The sequence below is a fragment of the Armigeres subalbatus genome, chromosome 3, assembly GCF_024139115.2.
Source record: "Armigeres subalbatus isolate Guangzhou_Male chromosome 3, GZ_Asu_2, whole genome shotgun sequence".
NCBI classification, from domain to species: Eukaryota; Metazoa; Arthropoda; class Insecta; order Diptera; family Culicidae; genus Armigeres; species Armigeres subalbatus.
Window position 1 is genome coordinate 416035984 of NC_085141.1, and position 27020 is coordinate 416063003.

The following is a 27020-nucleotide window of genomic DNA, read 5'->3' on the forward strand; positions in this document are numbered from 1 at the left end:
ACCATTATGTGGTAGAAGGTGGAAGAGGAGAGGTGATGATACAATTAGCTTCAATCAGTGATTTAAAAAACCTTCAAATAAATTTTATTCGCGTTATGACGTAATATTTGGTAGTACCCACCCCCTGCCCCATATTTTAGTGTAACAAACTATAACGCAAGTTGTACAAATGTACAGTACAAGTACTTTGAAGAGCAATAAATTATGAAGTACTGGTTGTAGTTTTCGAACTAGAAGTGCACTAGTTTTGCCATTTGCCAAAACTATTGATCTGTATCGAATAAATCCAAAGATTCGGTGCCAATTTGTTCCAAAACAGTTTTTGTTGTTTACTCGAATTGTAAATAAATACATGCAGTTTCTCAAACAAATGATTCTATGAATATCACGTTTTTATCGGAAAGAAGTGCTTTTTGAACAGCTGTTTACTTGGTCCAAAAGACGCATTCTATCTATTGAAGTCAGTTTGATTGATTTCAGCGCATTAAACAAGATTTTTAGATTTACAGTGTATTGAATATGTATTGGATTAAGATAGTTGATGGGTTTGCATTCAAGTTGCATGAATAGTGCGACACCCTCGCTGTAGACAGAAAATGGTGGGAAAATAATAGGGCGTATAAACCTATTGGAGGTGTGGGAGAAAGAAAACCCAATGACTGACTAATATTTCAGCAGCTGCAGCTCTCCCTTATTGTCAATAGGTTATGGGCCCAGAAATGGTACCGAATCTACAACTTAATAGTGATGGATTAGCCACAAAGACGTTATCGATACGAGATCCATGCATTGGCCAAATAAGTTGTGTGGTCTGTGGATCATGGATTGATTAGTGGTCTAGATTTCAGTAGCCTTTGCGAGACAAAACCGTTGGATTGCCAATCCGGAAATGGCGAGTTCAATTTCGATCCGGTCCAGAGGTATTTCAGGTTGGAAACTTTCTCGACACCTGGGCATAGTGTATCCATTCGCAAGTATGTTAGCACCATGCAATAGCGGGTACAGAAAGGCTTTCAAATGCTAATAGAATACCAAGTTGGTGTTAAGGCCAAGTTTTGTTGAATGTGGAGTAGGGGTGGTTTAAAACATTTTTTCAAATTTTTGATGGGTTGGTCTTGAGCCTGAGTTCTATTTGATGTCTGATGCCCTGGATAATACAATCGGTCAAGTTATGGTGTTAACTGCTGGTTTATGAAGTCGTATGTAGAAAACATCCAAAACAGTGATTTGCAGGTTGAACTGCACAATTTACGATCAGATCATGATACTCATTCAGTTCTTGGTTATGTTGAAATCAAGGAGGAGATTAGCTTATTAGGGCAAAGATATTAGCATTTTACTGGAGTGTTAGTGGGAATTTATTTCTTTTCAAAGGTAAGAAACGAAATTTGGCTCAACCTTAATTTCAGAGAAATGCTAATAACTTAGCCGGGCAAACTCTAATCTTCTCGCGGCTTTCAGCATAACATTCTGTATTAAATTCTTCAAGATATCTGAATGAGTACTATAGTTCTTCATCGTAAGTTGTGCCGTCCAATTGCACCACTGTTTTTGGATGTTTCTGCATACATTTTTTGCATATAAACTTCCAACGAGTTTAGCACCGCCCAAACGTTGGACCGATTTGGCTGAAATTTTGTCCAGAGTACCAGAGCATCAAATAACTGAATGAGAGGGCGGCCCATCAAAAAGTTGAAAAAGTTTTTCTATTACTAATCTGAGCCACCCTTTAATGTGGAGCCATTGAAGAAGAAGAAGAAGGGTAAAGCGTCGTAATGGAATTTATTGGAGGTTGAATGTTCGTTTGCAAACATGAGTCTGGAGGAGTCAATTCCAGCATTCAGGAGATGGTCAGCAGAACTAAGAAGGATTTTGTATTTTTTGTCTCGATATCCTGATTTTTCGAGACTTCTAAAACAATATCCTTAGATTCGGATATCCTGAATTTTCCTCAAATCCTGGATTTTTTCTCGGCATGTCCTGGGTGAAACCTGTCATGACTTAAAGAGACTGAAATGTCCAAATGTCGCTAATGCTTACGCGCAGCATTTCAAAAGGCAGCATTGACAGAAAAGCTCATGATAAGGTTTCCTCTCTGAGGACCTATACAGTAAAAGCAGTCAGACTGCAGAAGCAGTAAAAACAGGCCCTCTTGAGGACTGCAGGAGTACATTAACAACGCAGCGAAGGGCAAAGATGGGTATGTGGATGTGGACGAAGTCGATGAACAATTAATTGACGAAGAGTGCAGATGAATTCTGGAAGGAGAAGGACGGTGGGCTGTCGAGCTGGCATGCGACTAGGGGCTGAACTTGGAACGGGTGGAAGAGACAGCAGACCTGCCTTTTCAGATGAAACGCCGCCTGATGGAGCGGAATGCGAGAAGATGCCAGCTGCGCACTCAAGAACACGTGTTCGATTGTAGTTTAACACGACCCGTAAAGGCTTGCCGCGTGCCATGAGCAAGGGTAAGTAAGGGAGCATGTCAGATCTCAACAGACAAACGTGTGGCGATTAGCAAGGTGCAAAGTACACTTGAGGAAAACCTCATTTTGAAGGAACAGACTGCCAGAATATGGGAAACAGAACACATCAAAGGCGCGGAAGTCTGAGAACTTTTTGAGCGACTATTTGTTTTTTTCAATACCAATGCAACACAGTGAATAAGTTCGTAGAAGTTATCAAGTCGAGCTACAAATGATATCACATTATCACATTATTGCATTGATGAAAATCACCCATCGGTCCTTTGCAGGTGTGCGTAAGACCTGTAATTAAGTCATTGAAGGCCTCCAAGATCCGGTCTATATGAATTAATCTAATAAAACGTTTATATTTGTACATGTGGAACAGAAGGAAATAAATTCGCAATTAAAAAACCTTCTTAATTGTTTCAGATTATGCCTTTCAGCACAAGAAAGCAAAGATACACAAAACGCAAAAGCGTATCTTGAAGCAGTATTGGTGTGATTTTCATTTTAAATTCATCAGGATAGGTTTTACCTGGACTATTTTCTAGGAATCTAGAATTTTGAAAAGAAATCGCTTCTACGTTTATTTGGAAATTGCTTCTGAAAGCTGTTCATGATTTACTAATAGGTTTTCTAGCATTTGCCCTTTGGCTCTAATATGTTTAGCTTTTCTTGGAATAAATTTCCAGAAAAATCTGTCACGAGCACCAGAAACTCTCCCCGAGTACCCTGATTTTTTTATTAAAAAATAAAGTAATCTAATTGCTTGTCATTAGACTGTCGTAGCCAAGCCAAACCGTCATCCAATTTGGTTTTTCGCTAAAAATAAGCGTTGGACACTCGCAAACAAACTGCGTGTTTACGCCTCAAGAAACGAAAACTGGAATTGTTTTCGTCGTGCGATTGAATTTCAAATATTTTAACATTGTTTATTATTTTCACTTGAAATTCTATAATTTTTGATATTTTTAATTAATTATCAATACGTTGCTTTTACATTTTTGGTGACTGTTTCCGGATAACTATATTCTCCACAAAGACGTGTTCGTACAATTCCATTTTATTCCAACACTTTATTGTACCTTTACAGATACGTATTTCTATCTTAACAGTAAGGCCTCTTAATTATCTCGTACTTGACTCGACTTGTCGAGTCCACGATATGTATCGATCAGAATAAACTTTTTCCCAGATAAAGAAATTAGTACTGAATAACAACGTTTGTATTCTCTATAAAATAATGTTTTTTTACAAAATAAGTTCATCCAAATTGCAGATCGGTCCCAAAATATTCATACAATATTTTGTTGGACCACAAATCAGTACTTTATATTAGTTACTGCAACTTTTTTTAACGTTCACGTAAAAAAAAAGTTACTTAGGAGAAAAGTTAGCTAAGGTCTCCAGCTTTCCATAGGTGTTCATGTCACTGCATAATACTGGCTTGATAAAAAGTTATGAGCGAAAACTTATATTATTAGAAACTTTTGTAATAGTTTTCGTTACGATATTTATAAATAAATTTTATGAGAAATTATTCTGTGTGTGGCTCGAGAAATTTATTCAGAAATTCTTGGAAGAACTTTCAGCAAAATCTAGCCAAGTAACAGAGTAAGGCGATAACTGGCAATCGCTCAGGATAGAGATCTTTCAAATGGTGGTGTGAGCTGGTATGATTCACTTGTGTTGTAAGTCGTGGATTATGCGCTCGAGAATTTTCAACTAACAGCTCAAAGATAAAAAAAAATAGATGGAAGAGTTAGAATCTTCTCAGTTGAATGATAAAATATCGATATGGAATGCATGAATCACGCTTTGCTTTCAAAACGATTTATTCTAAAATGTCAGTATTTTGAAACAAAGAAAGTTGTTCTTGTCTATCAAAACTAATCTTGACTTTGCAGGTCAGGCAGGACTAATCACTTTTTTGTTTAACGGTCTATTTTTTACTAGAATGTCTGAAATTCCAGCAAGTGATTGCAGTAATGACCAAAACAAGTTTGAAGGACTTACGTTCAAGTGTTCTTCGTCGCTACAAAAGGTCGCATGAACAGAAAATGTCAAAGAGTAAATAAATGCACATAAGACTCTTTGTCAACAGCCTGCAACTTATTGTTTTAAGTTATTTTAGCTATTTTAAAAGTGAATTAAATACATTGTAAGGTAAGTTAATCTAACGAAAAATCAGTTAGTATGTGAGCTATAATAACTACTCATCCACTCTTTTGCAAGAAAATATGCATTTTTTTCAATTTTTAATTCTTATTTCAGGAGGTATGCAGCATGTTGGAGGACCCGTTACATTATAATTATAAGCTATACCTTCGTTTCGCAACCTCATCATGTAGTCACTATGTTGAGGAATAATCAGCCACAAAAGTCTACTCCTGTTCTAGATCCAAAACTACATCCCAGTAATCCAAGGAGCGATGAAAGAGCTAATAATGTGTGGTGACACCTCTGCAAGAACCTGCGGTGTAATCAATGCGAATTGTACATTCGATGACATCATCGCGCCTGGTATTTACTAGACCACCTAGACCAGACCGATAATCAACCGTTCCGCATTTTCCATTGGCCAAGGCTAGCTTAAGATCCATATCAGTGAATATTACCACTATTAACCCACCATGAGTTTATATCGAAGGTGACGAAATCGAGGTGGTTGATGTAACTGATTTCCGCCAAAACCGATACCAGCAGAAAAGCTCGGGGATTAAATCGTGGTAGTAACCTGCAATTTCTTTGAGCTCAATACTCATCGATAAATTGTATCAGCTGTTAGGGGAACCGCAGCGGAAACCTGGATGCTGCCAGAATTCCAGAATCACCCGGTGAAAACGGTTTTAGATACGACGGCTCCAAGAAAACGATATGGACGAAGCAGATCAATCAGGTGGAAGGTTTTAAGCGATGGCAACGCGTACATATGAACCGAGTGGTATGGAGACTTGACCATAGTTCTGTACTAATAAACTATTGATTGATGTGTAGGTAAATGATATATTTGGATATGTACATATTTGGATGTTTCCGATTTTCGATCAATTTTAGATAATGTAGGAAAATTTTTATCGAAAGTATGATCATTGCATAGTTTTACCTCAACTCTAGCGGCCCCTGATGAGAATTCACAAATCAACTATTATTTATCTTTGAAATTATCTAAAATATAAAGCTATCTACCAAAGTACTGTTGGATGCCAGTATGCAGGAGAACATGCATGCAGAGACTCTTCGTAACATGCACCTGAAAATGACGTTTAAATTGGTTCAAACGGTAATCTAGAGGTCCAGTGGCGAAAGTTTGATTAGAAGAGATGCTTAACATATTCCAATCTCGCTTAACATGAACTTGAGATTGACAAAATGGAGTGAGACCAAAATGAAGTTATGTTTTTATTCATCAGACATTTATTACGTCACCCCATGTAATAACAATACATGGATGAAATCCATTAATTGCCAACTTCAGGCTGTTTTCAATGATATCGATAAGAAGATTGCGAAACAATGTTAATTTTGGTTTAATCTATGTCAGTTAAGCAAAATAAATGCATTTAAAATGAATGTGATACGTGTAGTAAGTCATACCATTGAGATTCGTAGGTGGTCATTTTAAATTAGGAGAAAATGACTCTGTCCAAAAATATATGCTTTTTCCATGTTGAAATTATATATTTGTCCAAAGAAAATATTTTGTGTTCGCAGTATATCATAAGTTTACACCCCAGCAAACGTAATTTACTCAAAATGGGCAATGGAGACACAAGACTAATCATAGGTTATGTATATGGATGAACTTAGTGGTTTTCTTAAATTGTTACTATTCAATCTCGATATATTTTCTAATGAATGCCTGCGCTTGTCCAAGATACATCATTTACCCTATTGTTTGTCCTGTTTATTTAGTTATTCTTTGGCGATATTGTGGCATATCACTACTATATTATCCCAGATCGATCCTGAAAATACTATTAGGTACAGCAAATGCATTCTATCGCCAAAATCATCATTCAACTTTATGATTAAATATTATGAATAATGATTTATTCGTTTTTGACAATGATTAATGATTATGATTAACGATTTAATTAATTTTTGACAATTATTAACGATTATGATTAATGAATAAAAGCATTTGGAGTGTGATTTACGATTATCAATCATGATTAAATGTTGACAATATGTGTATGATTAATGATTATGGACAATCAAATTCGAATAATTTGCATAGTGATCAAAAAGCAACCTTTATTTCAAATAGGGTTATTAAAATGTATAAAAATTATATGGATTATGATTAAATATTAATGAATAAAAGCGATGTATGCAATGATTAAATTGATGATTATTAATGAATAAACTCAAAATAATTATGAATATATTTTAGTGATCAATGATTAAATGTAAAATTCTAAGATTAAAGATTAGTGATTAAATGATGAAATTTATTTTTGGAATGATTATGATTAATGAATAATGATTAAACATCTATTATTCATTAATCAGATTAAATCTAAGGATTAATCACTAAATGCCTGTACAAACTTCAGTTACCTAAATACCAGGTATCGAGAATACTTCTCCACCTGCATTCCTATTCGAATATTCAATTACTTTTCCAAATGAGTCTGAAGTTATAATTTCAAGTAAGTATCGTCGATCGGATTAGATATTGCGATTGAAATGCGACTAATTGCAACGAGCTGATAATACTTACCGCATATTCAAATGTTATGGTTTTGGGGACTGGTAATAATTTGAAAAATAATATAAAATTGTTAAAATGCTTTATTCATACTAAGCCTCAGGACGGAAATGTTGGAAAATGTAATGCCAGAAGCGGTATTGTGACCGAGAATCTGGCTTGGAAAGATGAAGTTTTTACACTAATTCCTTACAATATTATTAAGTGGTTATTTTTTCATAGATTTCTGACGAAGTGCTAATGATGATATTCAAATTGTTCTGAAAGAACACAGCTGAACAATGGAAATACAGGCTGTTTATGTTGATTTTATTTTAAGGAATATATTTGTTCACACTGTACTTGTTATAGCCCCCTCTGGAAGGGGGAATTTAATGTAAACGAAACACAAATTTCGTATAACCTGAAAACTAACTGCCAAATGCGAACCAAAATTTGGTATGTGAAGGCTTTAAAGGCGAGAAATGTATCTAAGGATAGTTTTGAGACCTTTCCGCTTAAAAGGCGAGGGTTTCCATATTATGAAATGCAAATTTAAAGACGAAAGTTTGACTGAGCTGCTAGTTCATAAATGTTTGGTCAATAAGCAAGCTGGAAGAATAGAAAACAAAAAATAACAACATCTTGGACCTCAAAGACCGGGTACGTTAAGCTTGAATATAAATATGATATCTATATAAGGGAAATGTGTCTTTATTTTAGGATTAATCTTATTCTAAAATCATATGTGGAGCTGTCGTAAGTACTATTCAATCATCAACCGTCGGATCTATCAGGTCGCATGAACATACGAAAGGATAGAATTGACGAAACATTACTAGTCGAAAGTAACATATCTGACGGTCGCATCGATTAGGGTCGAATGTTCGCACAAATTTACAAAAAAGACTTAAAATAGTATTTACTCAAAAACTGTTTTTAAATAGTAAGACTCACTATCAGGAACTGTTAATTTAAATGGTCAATTCTGCCATCATGTGGTATTTGAATGCTTGATCCTTTTATGAAAAATTATAAATTTGATTTATTTCAGGAAACTTTGAAACATCGATTTGATTCATGAAATTCGTACATAGGACCCATTCAAAAGCACTCTAGAATTCACAAAACAACAACAGGACACAATGTTGATATGGTATTGCTTTTCCAAAATGTATGTTTGTTTACATTGCAGTTGAGAAACATTGAAATAGGTAATGAGCAGTTGGTACTGCTGGAAGCAGGACAATCATGCAACAGCAAAAATATAAAAATATTTTAAAATAAGTGTCTTACGCAAACTAGCCAAATCAAGGCACGTTACATTTTTGGTGAAGAGTCCTAGTCGGAAAACGTATTAAAGTGAATTCCTTAAGAGATGCTTTCCGTCAAAAATCTAAAACCAAATATGCAAGAAGGCAAAGCATTTTCACTAATCACTAATCACCAAGATTCAAAAATAATTATACCAATAGGGAAAAATATAACTTTCGTTTTTTCAACGATTTATAACTGAAAATTCTTCTTCCTCTCAACTTACGATATGTTCGTAAAAAACGTTCTCAAATTGACATTTCAATTTTTTATGGTTCAAATTCATCTGTGTTACTAGGCAAATAATAGCCTCTACATGGGAAATAATAAGTAGAGCTCTTGTTAATAAATAGAAAAACATATAATTTGTTGGTGGCAATATAGTTGCCACTGCCTTATAAAGGGTTAAATTCGTTCAATTGAATGTCTCCATTTGTAATCTTTACTGTTTACTGTTACGTGAAAATTTGTTGGTGGAAATCAATGGAATAGTACTAACTCGTCTTAAGACAGGCGAATAGGAGCCAGTTTAATAAGTATGTATCGAAAATGAAACGAGTATTAGTGCCTCGAATCTGGACAACACAAAATTCATTTGTTCAGTGAATAATACGAAGGAAATAGAACATTGAAGATCGTATATTATTAAAACATGCTCGATGCCATGACGAAAAAGTGACTAATTATGTTCACAGTTCTCATTGACTTCCCATCCCTTTGTCATCAGCTGGCCTTGGCTGGTCAACCAACACAACCGCCTATGCCTTGCATCACTCTGTGCTCTTCGCAGGAAGCCCGCGCTTGTACATATAGCCACATGGTCTTTAAACCGCTAGATTCATATTGCACTCCGGCCTGGGGCGCGCGGTGGAGGAATCGAAACAGAGAACAGAAAAACGAAACTGGTGCCACAGAGACTCTAGGAAGCAGCGAACTCGACAACCGATGACGACGATAGAATAATGTTTAATTAAATAGCGAAAAGATGCGATAAGCGATTGCAGAACTGGAAAAGGAAAGATTGAATAAATATGCGGCACTCGAAATACGACATTAGAGTGAGATGCGCCTAACAAAATAATTAAACTCAATTGAACTAATATAGAAGACGAGCTTTATACTTCTTCGTTTGAACCCTTTATCAGATCGCCTTCAGGGGCTCGAAATCGATTGGAATTTAGAAATAATATTTATTAATCTTTTGAGGGCAATGTAAAAAACATTTGACATGAAGTTTTAATCCATGGAAAAAACAGAGTTGTATTCAAATTTCCAAACTGTGCTGATAAACTTCGACAATTCATATATTTTGTTCTGGTTTTCCCTGTGGTACCCTACTGAAATGTTTTCGCTGCTCGAATTTAGCCAGGTCAGATGGATACACTTAATCGACGTTTTTGTTTATGCTATACCTAATAAACTTACTAACGTAAGCAAAATCATGAACCAGCTTCGAATACTCTGATGTGCGACAAATTCTGAATGACGGCGTCGGTGACGAGCCGGCGTTTTTGCCCAGTTGAATGATTTGGTATGAGCGCATAAGTAGGAAGACTGCGGTGGGCTAGTGATGCGATCGCATGCCGGGGTAGGGCTTCCGGCTTGCCGCTCGAGAAGATTGAGCGTCTGAGCAAATATCTTAGGAAGTTTGTTCGTTCAATCAGCTTCATCTTTATACATGGTCACGATTCAATTGTTTTGAAATAAAGATTCGCTTTAATAACATGCGTGCAATACCGGGTGGTAGTAATATGTGGTCGTTTGTTCTTCATGCGTGATCGATATTGTTATGGCTGATTCACTACAGTTTTGTGAATGAGTAACCACGGCGTATAAAAACTGCTATCTTATCAGTAGATTTGTAAAACGGAACCCAGCGTGACAAATTTGTTCTTAACTAGAAATATTCGAAACAGTCGACTTTAGAGCAGCCGAGGCTCGATAAAACTTTGATATCCAAATATGTAGTTGAAAATCTTATTCATCTAGATTAACATTATAGAGATGAGTAGTAGAAACATTTCCTAATAATAACAATAATTTTAAATTGTTATTCTCAAATAAAAGAAACAATTGTAAACCGCTTCTTGTATCTCAGAATTAATCCCATGGATTTAAGATGACTCCAGAGCTGTATAGAAAGTTGGAAGGTGCCCAAAGTCCAGTACAAATCAGCGTCTAAAATATAAAAAAAAATGTGTCACCCTAAAAATAATAACTCTGTCATAACTGTTTTATAGTGGAGTCGATAGATAGGCGAATAAATGGTCAGATAAGTATATTTTGGCATTCGCCATACGAATATGACGTCCGAACTCCACCTCATTAACAGGATTGCAACGATGACGCCATACTCGGTCAAAAGTTTTCGATAATCTATTTGGAGACAAATGCATCAAAACTATCTTTGATAATAAATTACTTTTGTTGCGGCCAATGGAAGGTCACGTAGATCCCTTTAGTTCTTAGTTTTGTTGTTTTGAAAATCTGCTTTCTAAGACTGATAATAAATTAAAGTCCTGAATCATTAGTCCTGTTCGATGTAGCCATGCCATCAATATTACTTTTTCAATTGACATAAATATCTACTAAAATCAGCCAAATCTCAAAAATGCAGCTCAAGAGACTTAAAAATAGTCACGCAAGCCCATTTCGCCATCTTCACTGGGATTGAACATAAATGTTATTGCTTCCCTCTATTTGAAAATTGGAAACATTTTTTATTTGCGCACGGTGTGTCTCTATGGGGAAATATTATTTTCAAATATCAGTATCTCTGAAAACACTCACCATGCGAAAGCATATATGCCTTCTTCTTCTTATAGTAAAATGTTCTATCGGAAGATCTAGAATACCTTTATTTTTTCAATATTTTAGTGCACCTACTGAAATCTCAAATGAACGCCCAAAATTTATGAAAAATGACCCCGATAGAACATTTTGAAAATGCACCTACGTGTAAAAGGAAAACTTATACTTTCGTGGAAGAGCTACTGTTTTTTTAAATAAGCCTCATGAGCATGAGCATGAGCATGAGCAGGATAACCGTACAATTCGTAGTTGCTACTCCATGATTGGACTAGAACTTGCGAAATTGCACAGGGAACCAATTGAATGGAGCTTGGGTTAGCTATCATTCTCAATGCAAATTTCGGAAATTCAATGCATTTTACTAAGTCAATACGGCGCCGGCCACGTCCTTACGGTCATCAAGGGAAGAAGGATTATTAGTTCAACTCTCGTTGCTACTAGAGACCGAGTATACCTCTGCATCTCCACGATAGTCTTAGGACAGGGATATTGTGTTAGTATGAAGGGATATATTATCTGGATTCACTTTTGGTAAGTGATGCGGATCTATGGGATAGGAATTATGAATGAGAATTGAAGTACTAGAGTAATGAGAAAGTATTAAAGTGAATTTAATGGGATTCATTTTTTATAATTAGAATTTGAATGCTACACACAAAATCAACGAAGTACAACAGTGGAATCTCTCCCCCAGAAATTAATATGAATTCCTCCTTAAGGAATTTGGAGGAATTTATCCTCCGAGGATCCCGGCGAATTATTCACCTCATCCTAACTCTGGGGAATTCCTCCCTCACGAATCATGAGGATATCTTCTCCTATGAATTATAGGAAATTTCTTCTCTTTGTATTCTGGGGAATTCTTTCGATAGGACTTCTAAAAAGTTTCTTCTACAAGAATTCCTGTGAAATTGTGAGAGGGGGGGGGGGTTGGTTTCCCTAGCAGCGCAAAAGTTCCATATAGACTACTCATATGTGACCAGATTTAGTCACAAATAAGTTGCAACCATTTTTGTTTAACTTGTGCTGCTCGGGTTATACTCCCTGTTTTCAATTCACTCCGAGAATTCCATTCATTTCATTTCATTTATTTAGTTAACATCTAAACAGATAACACTGAATCAACAATTTGACGCCACAATGCACGGTTCGAGGCCGCATCTCTCCATCCTCGGATACGCCCCACGCTCGCCAAGTCGTTCTGCACCTGGTCTGCCCATCTCGCTCGCTGCGCTCCACGCCGTCTCGTACCTGCCGGATCGGAAGCGAACACCATCTTTGCAGGGTTGCTGTCCGGCATTCTTGCAACATGTCCTGCCCATCGTACCCTTCCGGCTTTAGCTACCTTCTGGATACTGGGTTCGCCGTAGAGTTGGGCGAGCTCATGGTTCATTCTTCGCCGCCACACACCGTCTTCTTGCACACCGCCAAAGATGGTCCTAAGCACCCGTCTCTCGAATACTCCGAGTGCTTGCAAGTCCTCCTCGAGCATTGTCCATGTTTCATGTCCGTAGAGGACTACCGGTCTTATTAACGTCTTGTACATGACACATTTGGTGCGGTGGCGAATCTTTTTCGACCGCAGTTTCTTCTGGAGCCCGTAGTAGGCCCGACTTCCACAGATGATGCGCCTTCGTATTTCACGACTAACGTTGTTGTCAGCCGTTAGCAAGGATCCGAGGTAGACGAATTCCTCGACCACCTCGAAGGTATCTCCGTCTATCGTAACACTGCTTCCCAGGCGGGCCCTGTCGCGCTCGGTTCCGCCCACAAGCATGTACTTTGTCTTTGACGCATTCACCACCAGTCCAACTTTTGTTGCTTCACGTTTCAGGCGGGTGTACAGTTCTGCCACCTTTGCAAATGTTCGGCCGACAATGTCCATGTCATCCGCGAAGCAAATAAATTGGCTGGATCTGTTGAAAATCGTACCCCGGCTGTTACACCCGGCTCTCCGCATGACACCTTCTAGCGCAATGTTGAACAACAGGCACGAAAGTCCATCACCTTGTCTTAGTCCCCGGCGCGATTCGAACGAACTGGAGTGTTCGCCCGAAATCTTCACACAGTTTTGCACACCATCCACCGTTGCTTTGATCAGTCTGGTAAGCTTCCCAGGGAAGCTGTTCTCGTCCATAATTTTCCATAGCTCTACGCGGTCTATACTGTCGTATGCCGCCTTGAAATCAACGAACAGATGGTGCGTTGGGAACTGGTATTCACGGCATTTTTGAAGGATTTGCCGTACAGTAAAGATCTGGTCCGTTGTCGAGCGGCCGTCAATGAAGCCGGCTTGATAACTTCCCACGAACTCGTTCACTAATGGTGACAGACGACGGAAGATGATCTGGGATATCACTTTGTAGGCGGCATTAAGGATGGTGATCGCTCGAAAGTTCTCACACTCCAGTTTGTCGCCTTTCTTGTAGATGGGGCATATAACCCCTTCCTTCCACTCCTCCGGTAGCTGTTCGGTTTCCCAGATTCTGACTATCAGTTTGTGCAGGCAAGTGGCCAGCTTTTCCGGGCCCATCTTGATGAGCTCAGCTCCGATACCATCCTTACCAGCTGCTTTATTGGTCTTTAGCTGTTGAATGGCATCCTTAACTTCCCTCAAGGTGGGGCTGGTTGGCTTCCATCGTCCGCTGAACTGACGTAGTCATCTCCTCCGCTGCCTTGACTTTCACTGCCTGTACTCTCAGCGCCATTCAGATGTTCCTCGTAGTGCTGCTTCCACCTTTCGATCACCACATCGTTCGTCCGTCAAGATGCTCCCATCCTTATTCCGGCACATTTCGGCTCACGGCACTAAGCCTTTGCGGGATGTGTTGAGCTTCTGATAGAACTTGCGTGTATCTTGAGAACGGCACAGCTGTTCCATCTCCTCGCACTCCGCTTCTTCCAGGCGGCGTTTCTTCTCCTGAAAAAGGCGGGTCTGCTGTCTCCGCTTCCGTCTATAACGTTCCACGTTCTGCCGGGTACCTTGCTGCAGCGCGACCGCCCGCGCTGCGTCCTTCTCCTCCAGAATCTGTCTGCACTCTTCGTCGAACCAATCGTTCCGTCGACTTCGACCCATATACCCGACGTTGTTCTCCGCTGCGTCGTTAATGGCTGTTAATGGCGAGAATTCCATATCTATGAGTTTTAGGGATTCTCTTGGCCAGAAGTTCCAAGGAATTATTATTCGTGTCCCAGAATTTCTGTATGGGGAACTCATGGAAAATTTCCATCATCAGTTCCTGTATATTTTTGTAGGGTTTTCTGACCTTCAGGAATTTTCTCATCTGATCTTTTTTGTTTACATTACATCCTCCATTTGAAAATTTCTGTATCGCAGCTTGGTGTTTGAACGGTAAAACGTTGGGTTAATTTTAATTTGTTACTTTCATCTTTTTTTTGTTGTGTAAAATTGCATTTTTTTTTAATCATTACCAGCAACACTGTACCAATTTAAATTGAGTAATAAAGCAAACCTTAAGCAAATCGGAAGTGTTTTTCGTGAGCCGTTTCAAAACGCCGAACCATCCGAATTACCGGCCGAATTTCCCTGTCTGAGCTATCGGTGGACATTTTTTGGTCCGTTCTCCCGGATCATCGGACGGTTTTCGTGGTTTCCGGCGTTCGCGAGTCGTGTGATTAGTACCGTGTACTAATTTCAGCGTAAGGCCAAACAACGCGTTGGTGGTGCTTCGCCACCAAGCCGGTGTGCCCGTGGCACAATAAAGCCGGAAATTGCCATCTTGGCAGAGAGCAGTTATAAAAGTGGATTGTACCAAACGTGTCCGTGGCACGAGATTGGGCGGTCGCCATTTTGTAAAAACAGTTTCGAGTGGTATCAACGTCGCGTGTGCAAAATAGACGCCATTTTGGCGAGTGAACAGTTCGAGAAAAAGTGTATCAGCCGTGCCCGTGGCACGAGGGATTGGAACGCCATCTTGGAAAAAATAGTGTCGGTCGATTTCAACGTCGCGTATGCAAAATAGTCACCATTTTGGCGTGTGAACAATCCGAGAATATATTGTACCCGCCGTACCCATGGAACGAAGGTTTGGGTCGCCATTTTGGAATTTGTGTTGAGCGATTTCTAATTCGCGAGTGTAAAATCGACGCCATTTTGGCGTGCGAACAATCCAAGGAAGCAGTGTGTTCGAATCGTGTGTGGAATTGTGGCCAACGAAGAGGCAAAAGAATTCAATGAGTGACAGTGAAACCCCTCGTAGACCGTTAAGTAGCGTTCAACGTAGAAATATTCTGGACGCGCTTACAGGATCCCATAGCAGAGAAGACGAGGAGGGTCAACAATTTCCAACTATAGCCCAACAGAAACAAGCACAGCAGGCGCTGAATACAAAGCGCAGAATGGCCCAAAGCTTGGAGATTTTATCCGATCGGCAGGCACTTCTAACCGAGAAGTTGCTGCGAATGAATGCTGCGCTGCAAGAAGAAGGTATCAGCGTTCATCTGCTTAAGCTTCACGTAGAGACTTTACGCCGGGCATCAGATGAGTTCGAAAAAGTGTATTCCGAAATGGTCAGCCTTCTGCCGAGGGAACAGCGGAATGAGCTGCGTGTCGAATATTCCAACTTCGAAGAGCTGCATAACGAAATCTACGTCAAGCTACAGACGCGGATTGACCAAGTGCAACAGCTGAAAGTCCAAGAGCTCCAGAATGTTCCGGTTGCGCCACTCCCACAACAGGCCCAGGTGGCACCGGTGTATGTGCAGGCTCCAGTTCCTCACCTACAGGCTCCGTTTCCAACCTTTAATGGGACTCTTGACAACTGGTATAGCTTCAAAAGCTTGTTCCAGAGTATCATGGCCCGGTACATAAACGAAACTGATGCCATGAAGATCTTGCATCTTCGAAACTCGCTAACCGGCGATGCGAAAGATAAAATCGACCAGGAAGTTGTTAACAACAGTGATTATGCCTCCGCCTGGAAGATTTTGGAGGATGCCTATGAAGACAAACGCCTGATTATGGACACCCACATCGACGCCATTATGGATTGCCCGAAAATCACAAAGGATAACCGTGGTAAGTCCCTATCGAAGCTCGTTGAGGTGTGTAAAACATACAGATGCATTGCACGGACATGGGTTCCCCATCGAAGGATTGGCGGAGCTCATACTAGTCAACATCCTATACAAAAAAACTGGATAAGGAGACCCAAGAGCAATGGGAAACAAAGTTGGGTAGTGGCAATCTTCCTGAATTTGATGAATTCATGGAGTTCTTGCGCGAACGCGGACGTGTACTTCAGCGCACTCATCGGTTACAACAGCCCCCAGTGCATACGGGAGTATCAGGTCCAGTGAAGCGACAACCAGTAAATCAGAAGCTGCACGTGCCATCTAACTCATTCGTACAAGTTGCAAAGGAAATATGTCCATGCTGCAAAGCAGAGCACTCGATTTATCGTTGTCCGAAATTCCAAGGTATGCCCCTACATGAGCGAAAAACAGTTGTAACTAAAGCAACACTGTGCTTTAACTGTCTCAAGTCCAGACATCGCGTCATCAACTGTCCGTCGGAGCAGGGCTGCAAAGTGAAAGGGTGCGGTCGCAAGCATCACAGCTTGCTTCACTACAACGAGCCCCGTCGAGATGCGAATCCAAGCAATGAAGAAGATAACGAAGAGCGTTCAGCGGAATCGGAGGAGCAAGCACAAAAGAAGACCCCAGAGCCGCGCAGCAATGCAACTACTCTTTGTGCTAATGTCCATGGTGCTAAACAGCAAGTAGTTCTCTCGACGGCACAAGTATTAGTAGCGGGAAGGGGCAATACGATTGTCAAATGTCGCGCTCTACTGGATTCCGGATCCGACAGCAATATCATAACCGAGAAGCTGGCCAGCAAGCTTCAGTTAAAAATGATTGCTGTGGATTTTCCTATCAGCGGCTTGAACAGCATGGAAACACGAGTGAAGTACCAGTTAGAAACACGGCTCCAGTCCTGTGTTAATTCCTTCGCCACGTCACCGTTGGATTTTCTTGTCGTCCCTCGAGTAACGTCGAGCCTACCGGTTCTAGAGATAGACACCCGATACTGGCCAATTACATCCGGACTAAGATTTGCTGATCCTCTATTTTCTTCACCTGGTGAAATAGACATGATCATCGGAAACGAATTGTGTTTCGACATAGTCAAAAACGGCCGATTCAAGCTCGGCATCGACAACGTAACGTTAGCGGAAACGGAATTAGGATGGGTCGTGGCAGGATCAGTATCCATCAGGAAAGCCCAGTCGTCTCGTCGTGTTTGTCAACTTAATCGGAATGAGGAGTTACTCAACCGCACAATGTCAAGATTCTGGGAACTGGAAAGTGTACAAATGGAGACCGCTACAACTGCAGCTGAAGATTTAGTTGAACAGCATTTCAAGGACACTCATTACCGCGAAGAATCTGGGCGATATGTCGTGCGACTACCATTTAATGGTATGGAACATCAACTAGGTGATTCCTTTGAAGTGGCCAGAAAGCGGCTAACTAGACTGATGGTCCAACTTGCTAAGTATCCAACTAAGCGTGGTGAGTACTACAATTTTCTATCCGAATATTTATCACTGGGTCATATGACGGAAGCGGCTGAATATTCGGTTGGTCGTGGTTACTTTATTCCACACCACGCTGTTTATAAGGCTTCCAGTTCAACGACGAAAACAAGAGTGGTCTTTGATGCGTCAGCGAAAACCAGTTCAGGCCTCTCGCTCAATGAAACGCTCTTAGTTGGACCCACGGTGCAAAATGACATCGCAACGATCCTACTCCGATTCTGCATCCACCCGGTGGTGTTGACCGCCGACATTTCAAAAATGTATCGACAGGTGCGGCTGCATAAAGATGATTGCAAATACCAACAAATTCTGTGGTGGGACAGTGAAGGGCATCTGAAGGTATATGAGCTGCAAACTGTAACATATGGCGTAGCTAGTTCACCATACCAAGCGACGAAGGTGTTGATTCAACTGGCCAGTGACGAAGGCGAAGAATTTTCACTCGGAAGGAAAGTTATCCAGGATGACAGTTATATCGACGATTTTTTGACTGGTGGTTCGTCTGTCGAAGAAGTTATTCGAATCTTTTCGGAGCTATCGGAATTGTTGCGTCGTGGTGGCTTCGAAGTACACAAATTTTGTTCAAACAGTGTGGATGTGTTGAATGCAATTCCCAAGCATCTCCAAGAGCAGCAGGTTAGCTTTGACGGAGCCGGCCTCAGCAACAGCATCAAGACTTTGGGGTTGATATGGAACCCCCAGGATGATTATTTCACGTTCCGTGCTACTACAGCTAATGATTGCAATGGGGTGCCAACTAAACGCAAGGTGTTGTCGGAAATTGGACAACTTTTTGACCCGCTTGGATTTTTAGGTCCTATTGTCGTGTATGCCAAGTTAATAATGCAGGACATTTGGCGATTGGGTCTTGACTGGGATCAGGATCTTCCAGAGGAACTGTTGAGAACATGGTATCGATTTCGGCAACAACTCCCAGTTGTGAATCAAATGCGCAAACCTCGTTGTGTAACTCAAGGAGACGTGACTACTGTAGAGCTTCATGGTTTCTCGGATGCCTCGAAGCGGGCCTATGGAGCTGTCGTTTATGTACGGAGCATCACTTCGAGTGGGAAGGTCTATGTCAACCTGGTGGCCAGCAAATCACGTGTGGCTCCTCTCAAGCCGATGACGATACCACGACTCGAGTTGTGTGGTGCGAAGCTTCTGGCGGAATTGATTCAGAAGGTAATAGCTGCAACAAAGATGAGTTTTGATAATGTGAAACTGTGGTGTGATTCCCAAATAGTTCTGTGCTGGCTTAAGAAATCACCTCTAGCACTAAATCCGTTCGTAGCTAACCGTGTTGCTGCAATTTTGGAGATCACGCAATCTTATCAGTGGGGTTACATACGATCCGAAGATAATCCTGCTGATGTAATATCAAGGGGTGAGCTGCCCGAAGATCTGCTGCAAAAACAATTGTGGTGGTGCGGTGCACAAATGCTTTGGGAAATACAGCTCACGTCATGTGAACCTGAATCGTTTGATGAATTGATGCTACCTGAACTAAAACCATCAGTGGTGTTGTCAGTTGTGAAGGTGAAACCGACGATAGTGCTCAACAGACTCAGCAGTTATAGAAGGATCCAGAGAGCGTGGGCGTATATTCATCGGTATATCGATTGTAAGGTGTACAAGAAACAGGTGTCTGGTGATATTACTGTCGACGAGATTATGAGGGCTGAGAAATCTGTATTATTGCTTGTCCAACGCGAATCTTACGGAGATGTTTTGAAGTCACTAAAATCGAACTCCGTTCAGCAACACCCGTACCGAAATCTGGCACTCTTTGTGGACGACGATGGGTTAATACGAGTTGATGGTCGTTTAAAATATTCTTCTATTCCGTATGATGGCAAGCACCAGGTGCTCCTACCACAGAAGCATCACATCACCGAATCCATTGTTCGTGGGCTGCATCAAGAACATTTTCACGTCGGCCAGAACGGGCTTTTAGCAATCGTTCGTGAACGTTATTGGCCTGTCCATGCTAAGCAGTTGATTAAAAAGGTGGTTACGTCGTGTCAGGTGTGTGCACGCCAGCGTCCCATACCGGGCATCCAGTACATGGGTAACCTTCCCGGCTGTAGAGTCAATCCGTCACCGCCATTCTCCAAGGTAGGAATAGACTATGCCGGTCCATTTATGCTGAAACTTGGAGGCCGTAGTACAAAGCTGTACAAAGGGTACGTAGTTGTGTTTGTTTGCCTGGTCGTTAAGGCCATCCATTTCGAGGTGGTCTCCAGTTTGTCGACCGACAACTTCATTGCGGCGCTAAAGCGATTTTCCAGTCGTCGTGGTTTGCCGAGTGATATACACAGCGATAACGCCACTACTTTTGTCGGGGCAAATCACGAATTGGCAGCTCTCAGGCAACTGTTCGAAGACCAGCAACACCAACTGAAAGTAAAGGAATATTGTAGAGCAAAATGTATCCGCTGGCATTTCATTCCCCCCAGAAGCCCACACTTCGGTGGGATTTGGGAAGCGGGGGTGAAATCAATGAAATATCACCTCAAAAGGGTTGTGGGTGAAACCCGACTTACTTACGAGGAGATGACCACCTTCCTCGCTCAAACGGAGGCCATTCTCAACTCACGACCATTGTGTCCAATGTCAGACGACCCCAGCGACTACTCAGTTTTGACTTCGTCTCATTTCTTGATCGGTCGTTCTGGGGTAGCTTTACCAGTGTACCGTCTTACGAAGATGAGAAGGTGGGACGACTTGATCGATATGAACACATTCAACAAATGCAGCAGCACTTCTGGCGCAAGTGGTCAAGCGAATATCTGCATCATCTGCAAGGCCGCCAAAAGTGGAACACGAAGGTGAACACAAGTTTCAAGGTCGGTGCATTGGTCTTATTGATCGAGGAAAATCAACCGCCGCAGCAATGGAAACTTGGACGAATTGCAGCTGTCCATCCGGGTGACGACGATGTTGTTCGTGTGGTGACAGTCAAAACCGCAGGAGGTGAATATAAACGAGCTGTGTCGAAGATTGCTTTGATGCCTTCTGTTGAAACTGAATTATCAACGGGGGGTGAATGAACGGTAAAACGTTGGGTTAATTTTAATTTGTTACTTTCATCTTTTTTTTGTTGTGTAAAATTGCATTTTTTTTTAATCATTACCAGCAACACTGTACCAATTTAAATTGAGTAATAAAGCAAACCTTAAGCAAATCGGAAGTGTTTTTCGTGAGCCGTTTCAAAACGCCGAACCATCCGAATTACCGGCCGAATTTCCCTGTCTGAGCTATCGGTGGACAGTGTTCATCAAGCACTTCTACAGTTTCTAACTGCAAGGTTTCTAAGTAGATTCACTTTTTTTTGCATTCCTGTGTCTTGACACTAACACGAGGATGCTCATAGGTATAGGGAAGAACCAAAAAAACTTACACTGTACCATGAAATGAATCAAGTCACCTTCTGTACGGCCTTGCTTTGTGGCCGCTAGGCTAAATAATTAAGGATTTTTTATAGGATTTTTGATAGGATTTTCACTAGGAATTAATTTCTGGAAAGAAAGTAATGAAATTCCTAAAGAAATTATCTGCATTATCTCATTATATTCCTGAAGAATTATTCAACAGCGTACAATATAAATTATGCTTATTGCCATTGATGCAAGAGACATGCAAATATTATTCCAAAGAACAATTGTTCTTCAACACCGAAGAAATTTTGAATCGCGCCAATCCGAGCCGCCGCCGCCGATAGAAAATTGCGTTAACGCCGCCGCCGGTTCAAAGTGGATCGGCGCACAGGTCTAGTGTGGAAGCTGATATATCCGATATATGTCTTGCGTTCATCAATGGACTTCTGTCGACTTCTGGTGTCGCAGTTGTGAGTGGAACGACAATGTTGCCAAATTAAATGAATGCAACGTTAATTACTAGTAAATGTACACACTCCGATCACATTCGTCTTTATATACCAACGAGTTTCAATTTTTCAACTTAAATTCAAATGAATGAACTTTTCCTAGAAATAATTTGCTTCAATTATTGAAAACCATAAAAAAATATATTTGAAATCGCTAAAGATTTATAATAAACAAAAAATATTAATACAGTTAATCTGGCAGCCCTTTCAGAAAGCCTTCGCCCATATCATAACAAAAACATTCTCACTGTTTATTTACATTGAAGAAAGCGATCGCACGAAAAGTTTTTTTTATCTTGGTTGTTCTACTAATTGTTTCGTTAATTTCACCGTAATTAGGCTGTATTATTGTGAAACTACTGGCTAGGTAAGTTCGTAATATTAAAATTATGGAATTTGTTTTCTGCAATGCATCCTTACAGTCCATATTTTGGATGGATTTCCGCGACGATTTTGAGGCTGCCTTCTCGATTGTTTCGAATCATGGAGGCCAGGAGGATGATGCCCAGGAACCAGATGGATACATTGTGGAAGCCCTGGAATCTGATTACACTATTCCCGAGTATGTGTACGCAGATGCGACGGACGAAAATGAATCCGCAACCGCCGCGAATGCTAATGCAGGGTCCGGAGCTGAAGAACAGCACTGCGTAGGGGACGACAGTGAAATCGACCCAACATCAATCCCGTCAGTATCAAACGAAACCCCCAACGCAAAGTTAATGAAATTGAGCACCGGCGATGCAAATTTTACGTTCAATGGCCAGTTTTACAAACGTAGATTCATCGGGGAAACGTCTGGCGGATTGATTGGTACTCGTTTGATCTCCGGTGATACTGTACAAGAGATTTTGACCGGAATATGGGATATGTGTAAGCCACTTCTATGCCGTGAAGTGATTTTTGTCGAGAATAGTGGCACGCAAGTTCCTACATGGGCTGACAGGCTACCCGTTTTCGAAGAGATGGGCAAGTTCGTCGTTTTACAGGACCACAGCCAGAAGAAACGAGTGACCATAGAAAAAGTCAGCAGCAAACTACTGACAAGCTGGCGGTGCAAAGAGATACGTGTTCATGTACATGTTTACTCTACTTCGATTTCTTGCAAGTCACTGTGGGAAGTTACTGAGAAACAATTGATTCGTCATCAAAATGCAGATCGATCGGGTGCTCCTAGCAACCAGGCCGTGACGTCATTGGCTGAAGAACTTCGGCACAAGAATGGTCATTTTCAAGCACAGTCAAGTGCATGGAGATTGTGGGCAAATTTCATACATGCTGGACCAGCCCACGAACGTGAACAAAGATTAACTGAAATGCCGCCACAACACCTGCTGAAGTTTTTCCGAAGCGTTCCAATTTCCGAGGCTGTGAAGTTAGAGTCAGTTCGAAGTGGTTTGTCCGTGGCTAATACGATTAACCAAGGATTTGTCGCAGAATTGGAAGCACTCGAAAACGATACTGATCAGCTACTATTTTGGGCTCAGCGACTTAAAAGCCGTTTAGCAAGTATGAGGACACGTTCGGATGTTAATTCGGCTCTGGTCGGCCAGAGGAGGATGAATTTAATCGAGACATTGCTGGCAGGGTTTCGGATATGCCGGATGTAGACCATGCATAAATGATTTATCTCTGGTTTGATTATGGGATTGCAACTTTTGTTATGAACTGCTTGTTGTTTATTTCTGAATGAATTTAAATACTGTTGATTTTAAAATTATTTGTTTTAATAAAACGATTTTAACAAAACTGAACAATATTTATCATTTTTACTTTAAAACTATTACTCATTAGAAACATCAAAATTTAAATCATTTTGGTTCTGTAAAAGGCCAATACTAGGATCGAAAACTCCATTTGGTAGGTAACCACAATGGCGAAACAAATTGGTACAATCAAATGATGAATATTCAGTAAACGCTGAAATCGCAACGTGTGATGGAATTTCATTTCGATTTTCTTTGTACAGTCGACGCATACGAGATTTAGTGAGACCAAAAATTATCTCGATGGGATTAAAAAAAGGGCAGTAGGGAGGAAGGAACAGTGGAATGATTCCAATTGACCGTAGATAATATACTATGTTTTCATCGCAATGAATGCGAGCGCCATCCATGATCCAGACTGAATTTGGACCAGGATAGCACCGCACATTTTCATTATTCAAGGCAAATGATCGACAACATTCAAAGAATATTGCTCTTGTAAATGTGCCTTCTGTCTGGAAGCTATCTAACATTCCCTGCTGTCCCAAAAAACATAGGAAAGACACTCTTGGACGCCTCACAAACTCGCCTTGGAATATGAGTTTTTTGCCTTTCATGCCATAGCCGCGGTTTCGTAGCATGTCTCTGCTATCTAGAGAAACTTCGTCAAGAAAGACCAAGTTATACAGGTCCCAGTCTATGGAGCATAACTCAGAGAAGAAGTGAAAAATTTGATCTTCTCTTACTTGGATGGCCCTTCTCTCTAGAGCCTTCCAGGTTAGTCCTTCCGCATGTAGTATACGAAAAACGCTTCCGGCGCTGATGGTTATGTTGAAATGCTTTAGGAATAGCTGACAGCATTCGTCCAAGAAAAGCACTGGTTGAGACATGTACAACTGAATGATCCAATTGCGATGTTCAACGCTGAACTTCCGGAACACCTTAGTGCGCTGCGCTTCCGTTAATAAGCCGTTGTCCTCATAGTCTTGGATCCATCCGGAAATTGTGGTTTTACTTTTCCGGTAGATCACCGATAGGCGGGCCCTCGATAAACCCAAGAAATAATATCCGTACAAACAGTGGTATTTGGTGTTCACACTAGCTCGCCGATACAGGACATTGCAGAGGATGTTGTTAGATGTTTTAGGAAACATTTTTATTTGCTTTTAATGAAAAATAATCAGTTTTGATTCTAAGCTACTGATGAACTTTGCAACAGGTACGGCGACAAACAAAACAAAAATCAGAATGACATTTCAGCTGACATTTCATTTGACGTTTCGCACTTAATCCGCACTTCGATGGTAGTCGCACTTATGAAGTGCGGAGTCTAGTGGTGAACTAAGTGCGCAATATCTCCACTGGCACAAGGAAGGTGGTTTGATTTGCTCATATGCCATCGCGTGCGGAAGGATTTTCTATTGACGAGTACTGTCTCTATTCTTGTGACAATCTTGCATGTGTGCGTGTGAATAACAAATAGTGACTCGACTGATTTGTAACGCTTTTGGAGAGAAATAAAACCACTTTTCTGTAATTTTATTTTGCAGTACAATCGTGTATATTTATTGCAAAAGTTCGCTAAATGTGAACTAGTTTTGATATAGTAAATTCGAGTTTTTCGTCTTTCTATATTATCTGTAAAACGCATTCCAATTGTATATCTAATTTTTATTTTCTTTTCCCCAGCTCACACAACATCTCGCAACACACAATGGAGTTCGTAAGCACAAATGCCCACACTGTTCTTCGGCATTTTCCTGCGCTGCGAACCTCAAGATGCATCTCAAGAGTCACATGGACATCCGGGACTACACGTGCCACATCTGCGGGAAAGGATTTTTCCGACCGGATGCGTTAAAGAAGCATCTGCTCTGCTATCATGCCAATTTGAAGGCTTTTCACTGCAATATTTGTAACAAGATGTTTAAAGGTCACCTGCCGCAGCACATGAGAACGCACAAGATGATTCGGCCGCACGGATGTGCCGTTTGTGGAGCTGTTTTTTCTCAACGATCACAACTTGTAGTTCATCAACGCATCCATACAGGAGAGAGACCCTATAGATGTCAGGTATTTTTTTGAAAAATAAATCTCGTTTGATTTCACTGAAATGTTTCCGTCTCATACTTTCTCAGGTCTGCTGGCAAGCGTTTGCACACTCAAGTGTACTGAAATTGCACATCCGGAAACACACTGGCGAAAAACCGTTCGAATGTCCCATCTGTAGCGTTGGATTTTCGCAACTTCCTCACCTGAAAAAGCACATGCTCTCTATTCATAATCAGGATAAGTCGTACCTTTGCAAGACTTGCAATATCTTTTTCAAGACTAAACTGGACCACCAAAACCACATGGCTAGTTGCGCGCCGGAATCGAAATCGGCCACTAGCGTGGAAGAGATTATAGATAGAAATGTAAGTACGAGGTTTGTACTTTGTTAAATTCATTCATCACTACATCAATATACTCGTTTCAGGTGAAAGCCGCCAACAGTGGGGTCGAACCACCGATGCCCTTGTCACAAATGAGATTCCTAGTAGCTATTCTACTGAAAAAGATTTCCACGGAAGAGCGACTGAAAGACTTGGGATTCGATAAACGACTGATAGATAACGTTCTCGTTGATTCGCTTAAATGCGCTGGACGCAAGGCCTTCGACGATAAAACGTTAGATCCGGCCTATCGCTTGAAGCAGAACGTCCAGGAACTCCTCGAGTGGACCGTGCCACCCAAGTACATGGATGACTTCAAGAAAGCCAATCGCAGCACCGAAGAATTGCTGGAGGATTTAACGAACTAAATGAATTTTCTTGATAAATTTTGGTTTCTCCGTGCCGTAATTAGTGAATTTATATCAAACCAAACGAATTAGTTAACACTCCTCCGACCGTGATAGGTTTTACTTACACGAACGACCATGCCTCGAAAGACACTATTTTCAAATCGCTATATCTCAGCCGTTAGTGAACCGATTTGAACAATTTAGACACTCACAAATTTTCCCGTCCATCAAGATTTGTCTGAGATGTTGAGACCTCCGATCGGACCAAAAATGACCTCTGTGGACCTCCAAACGTCGGAGCAAGTCATGATTTTCATACAAATTGCGTGGTTGGTGCTCACCAGCTTGATGTTCATGCTAATATTAGTAAGATATTTCGAAATCCGTGAGATTTAGAAAGTTGCCGTCTTCTACAATTTTGTTCAGGAGGCCAAAACCATACTGTCGCTGATTATATTATTTCGGAACTCGTCCGCTTGGCGGCGCTAGTGTATATGAGAAAGATCGCTGGGTCAAATATTTCGAAATCTGTAAGATTTAGAAAGCTGCCGTCTTCTACAATCTTGTTCAGAAGTGTAAAACCATACTGTCGCAGATCATATTATTTCGGAACCCGTCCGCTAGGCGGCGCTAGTGTATATGGGAATACTTGTTGGGTCAAATATTTCGGAATACGAAAGATTTAGAAAGCTGTCGTCTTCTACAATTTTGTTCAGGAGGCCAAAACCATACTGTCGCAGATCATATTATTTCTGAACTCGTCCGCTTGGCGGCGCTAGTGTATATGAGAAAGA

The 27020-nt window shown here is 40.8% G+C and overlaps 2 protein-coding genes and 1 pseudogene across 2 annotated transcripts; all 3 read left to right on the forward strand.

Annotated features, from left to right (window-relative positions):
- The first annotated feature begins 15480 nt into the window (after positions 1–15480).
- On the forward strand, positions 15481–20899 carry LOC134223092 (uncharacterized). Its single transcript, XM_062702227.1, has 3 exons — positions 15481–16350; positions 16452–20461; positions 20530–20899. The coding sequence occupies exons 1-3, from the start codon at positions 15481–15483 to the stop codon at positions 20897–20899; spliced, it is 5250 nt and encodes a 1749-aa protein (XP_062558211.1).
- A 1120-nt stretch (positions 20900–22019) lies between these two features.
- On the forward strand, positions 22020–23356 carry LOC134223093 (uncharacterized; annotated as a pseudogene).
- Positions 23357–25096: 1740 nt separating this feature from the next.
- LOC134227258 (gastrula zinc finger protein XlCGF8.2DB) lies at positions 25097–26372 on the forward strand. The gene is made up of 3 exons (XM_062708612.1): positions 25097–25514; positions 25580–25858; positions 25921–26372. The coding sequence occupies exons 1-3, from the start codon at positions 25221–25223 to the stop codon at positions 26242–26244; spliced, it is 897 nt and encodes a 298-aa protein (XP_062564596.1). The 5' UTR covers positions 25097–25220; the 3' UTR covers positions 26245–26372.
- Positions 26373–27020: the final 648 nt, after the last annotated feature.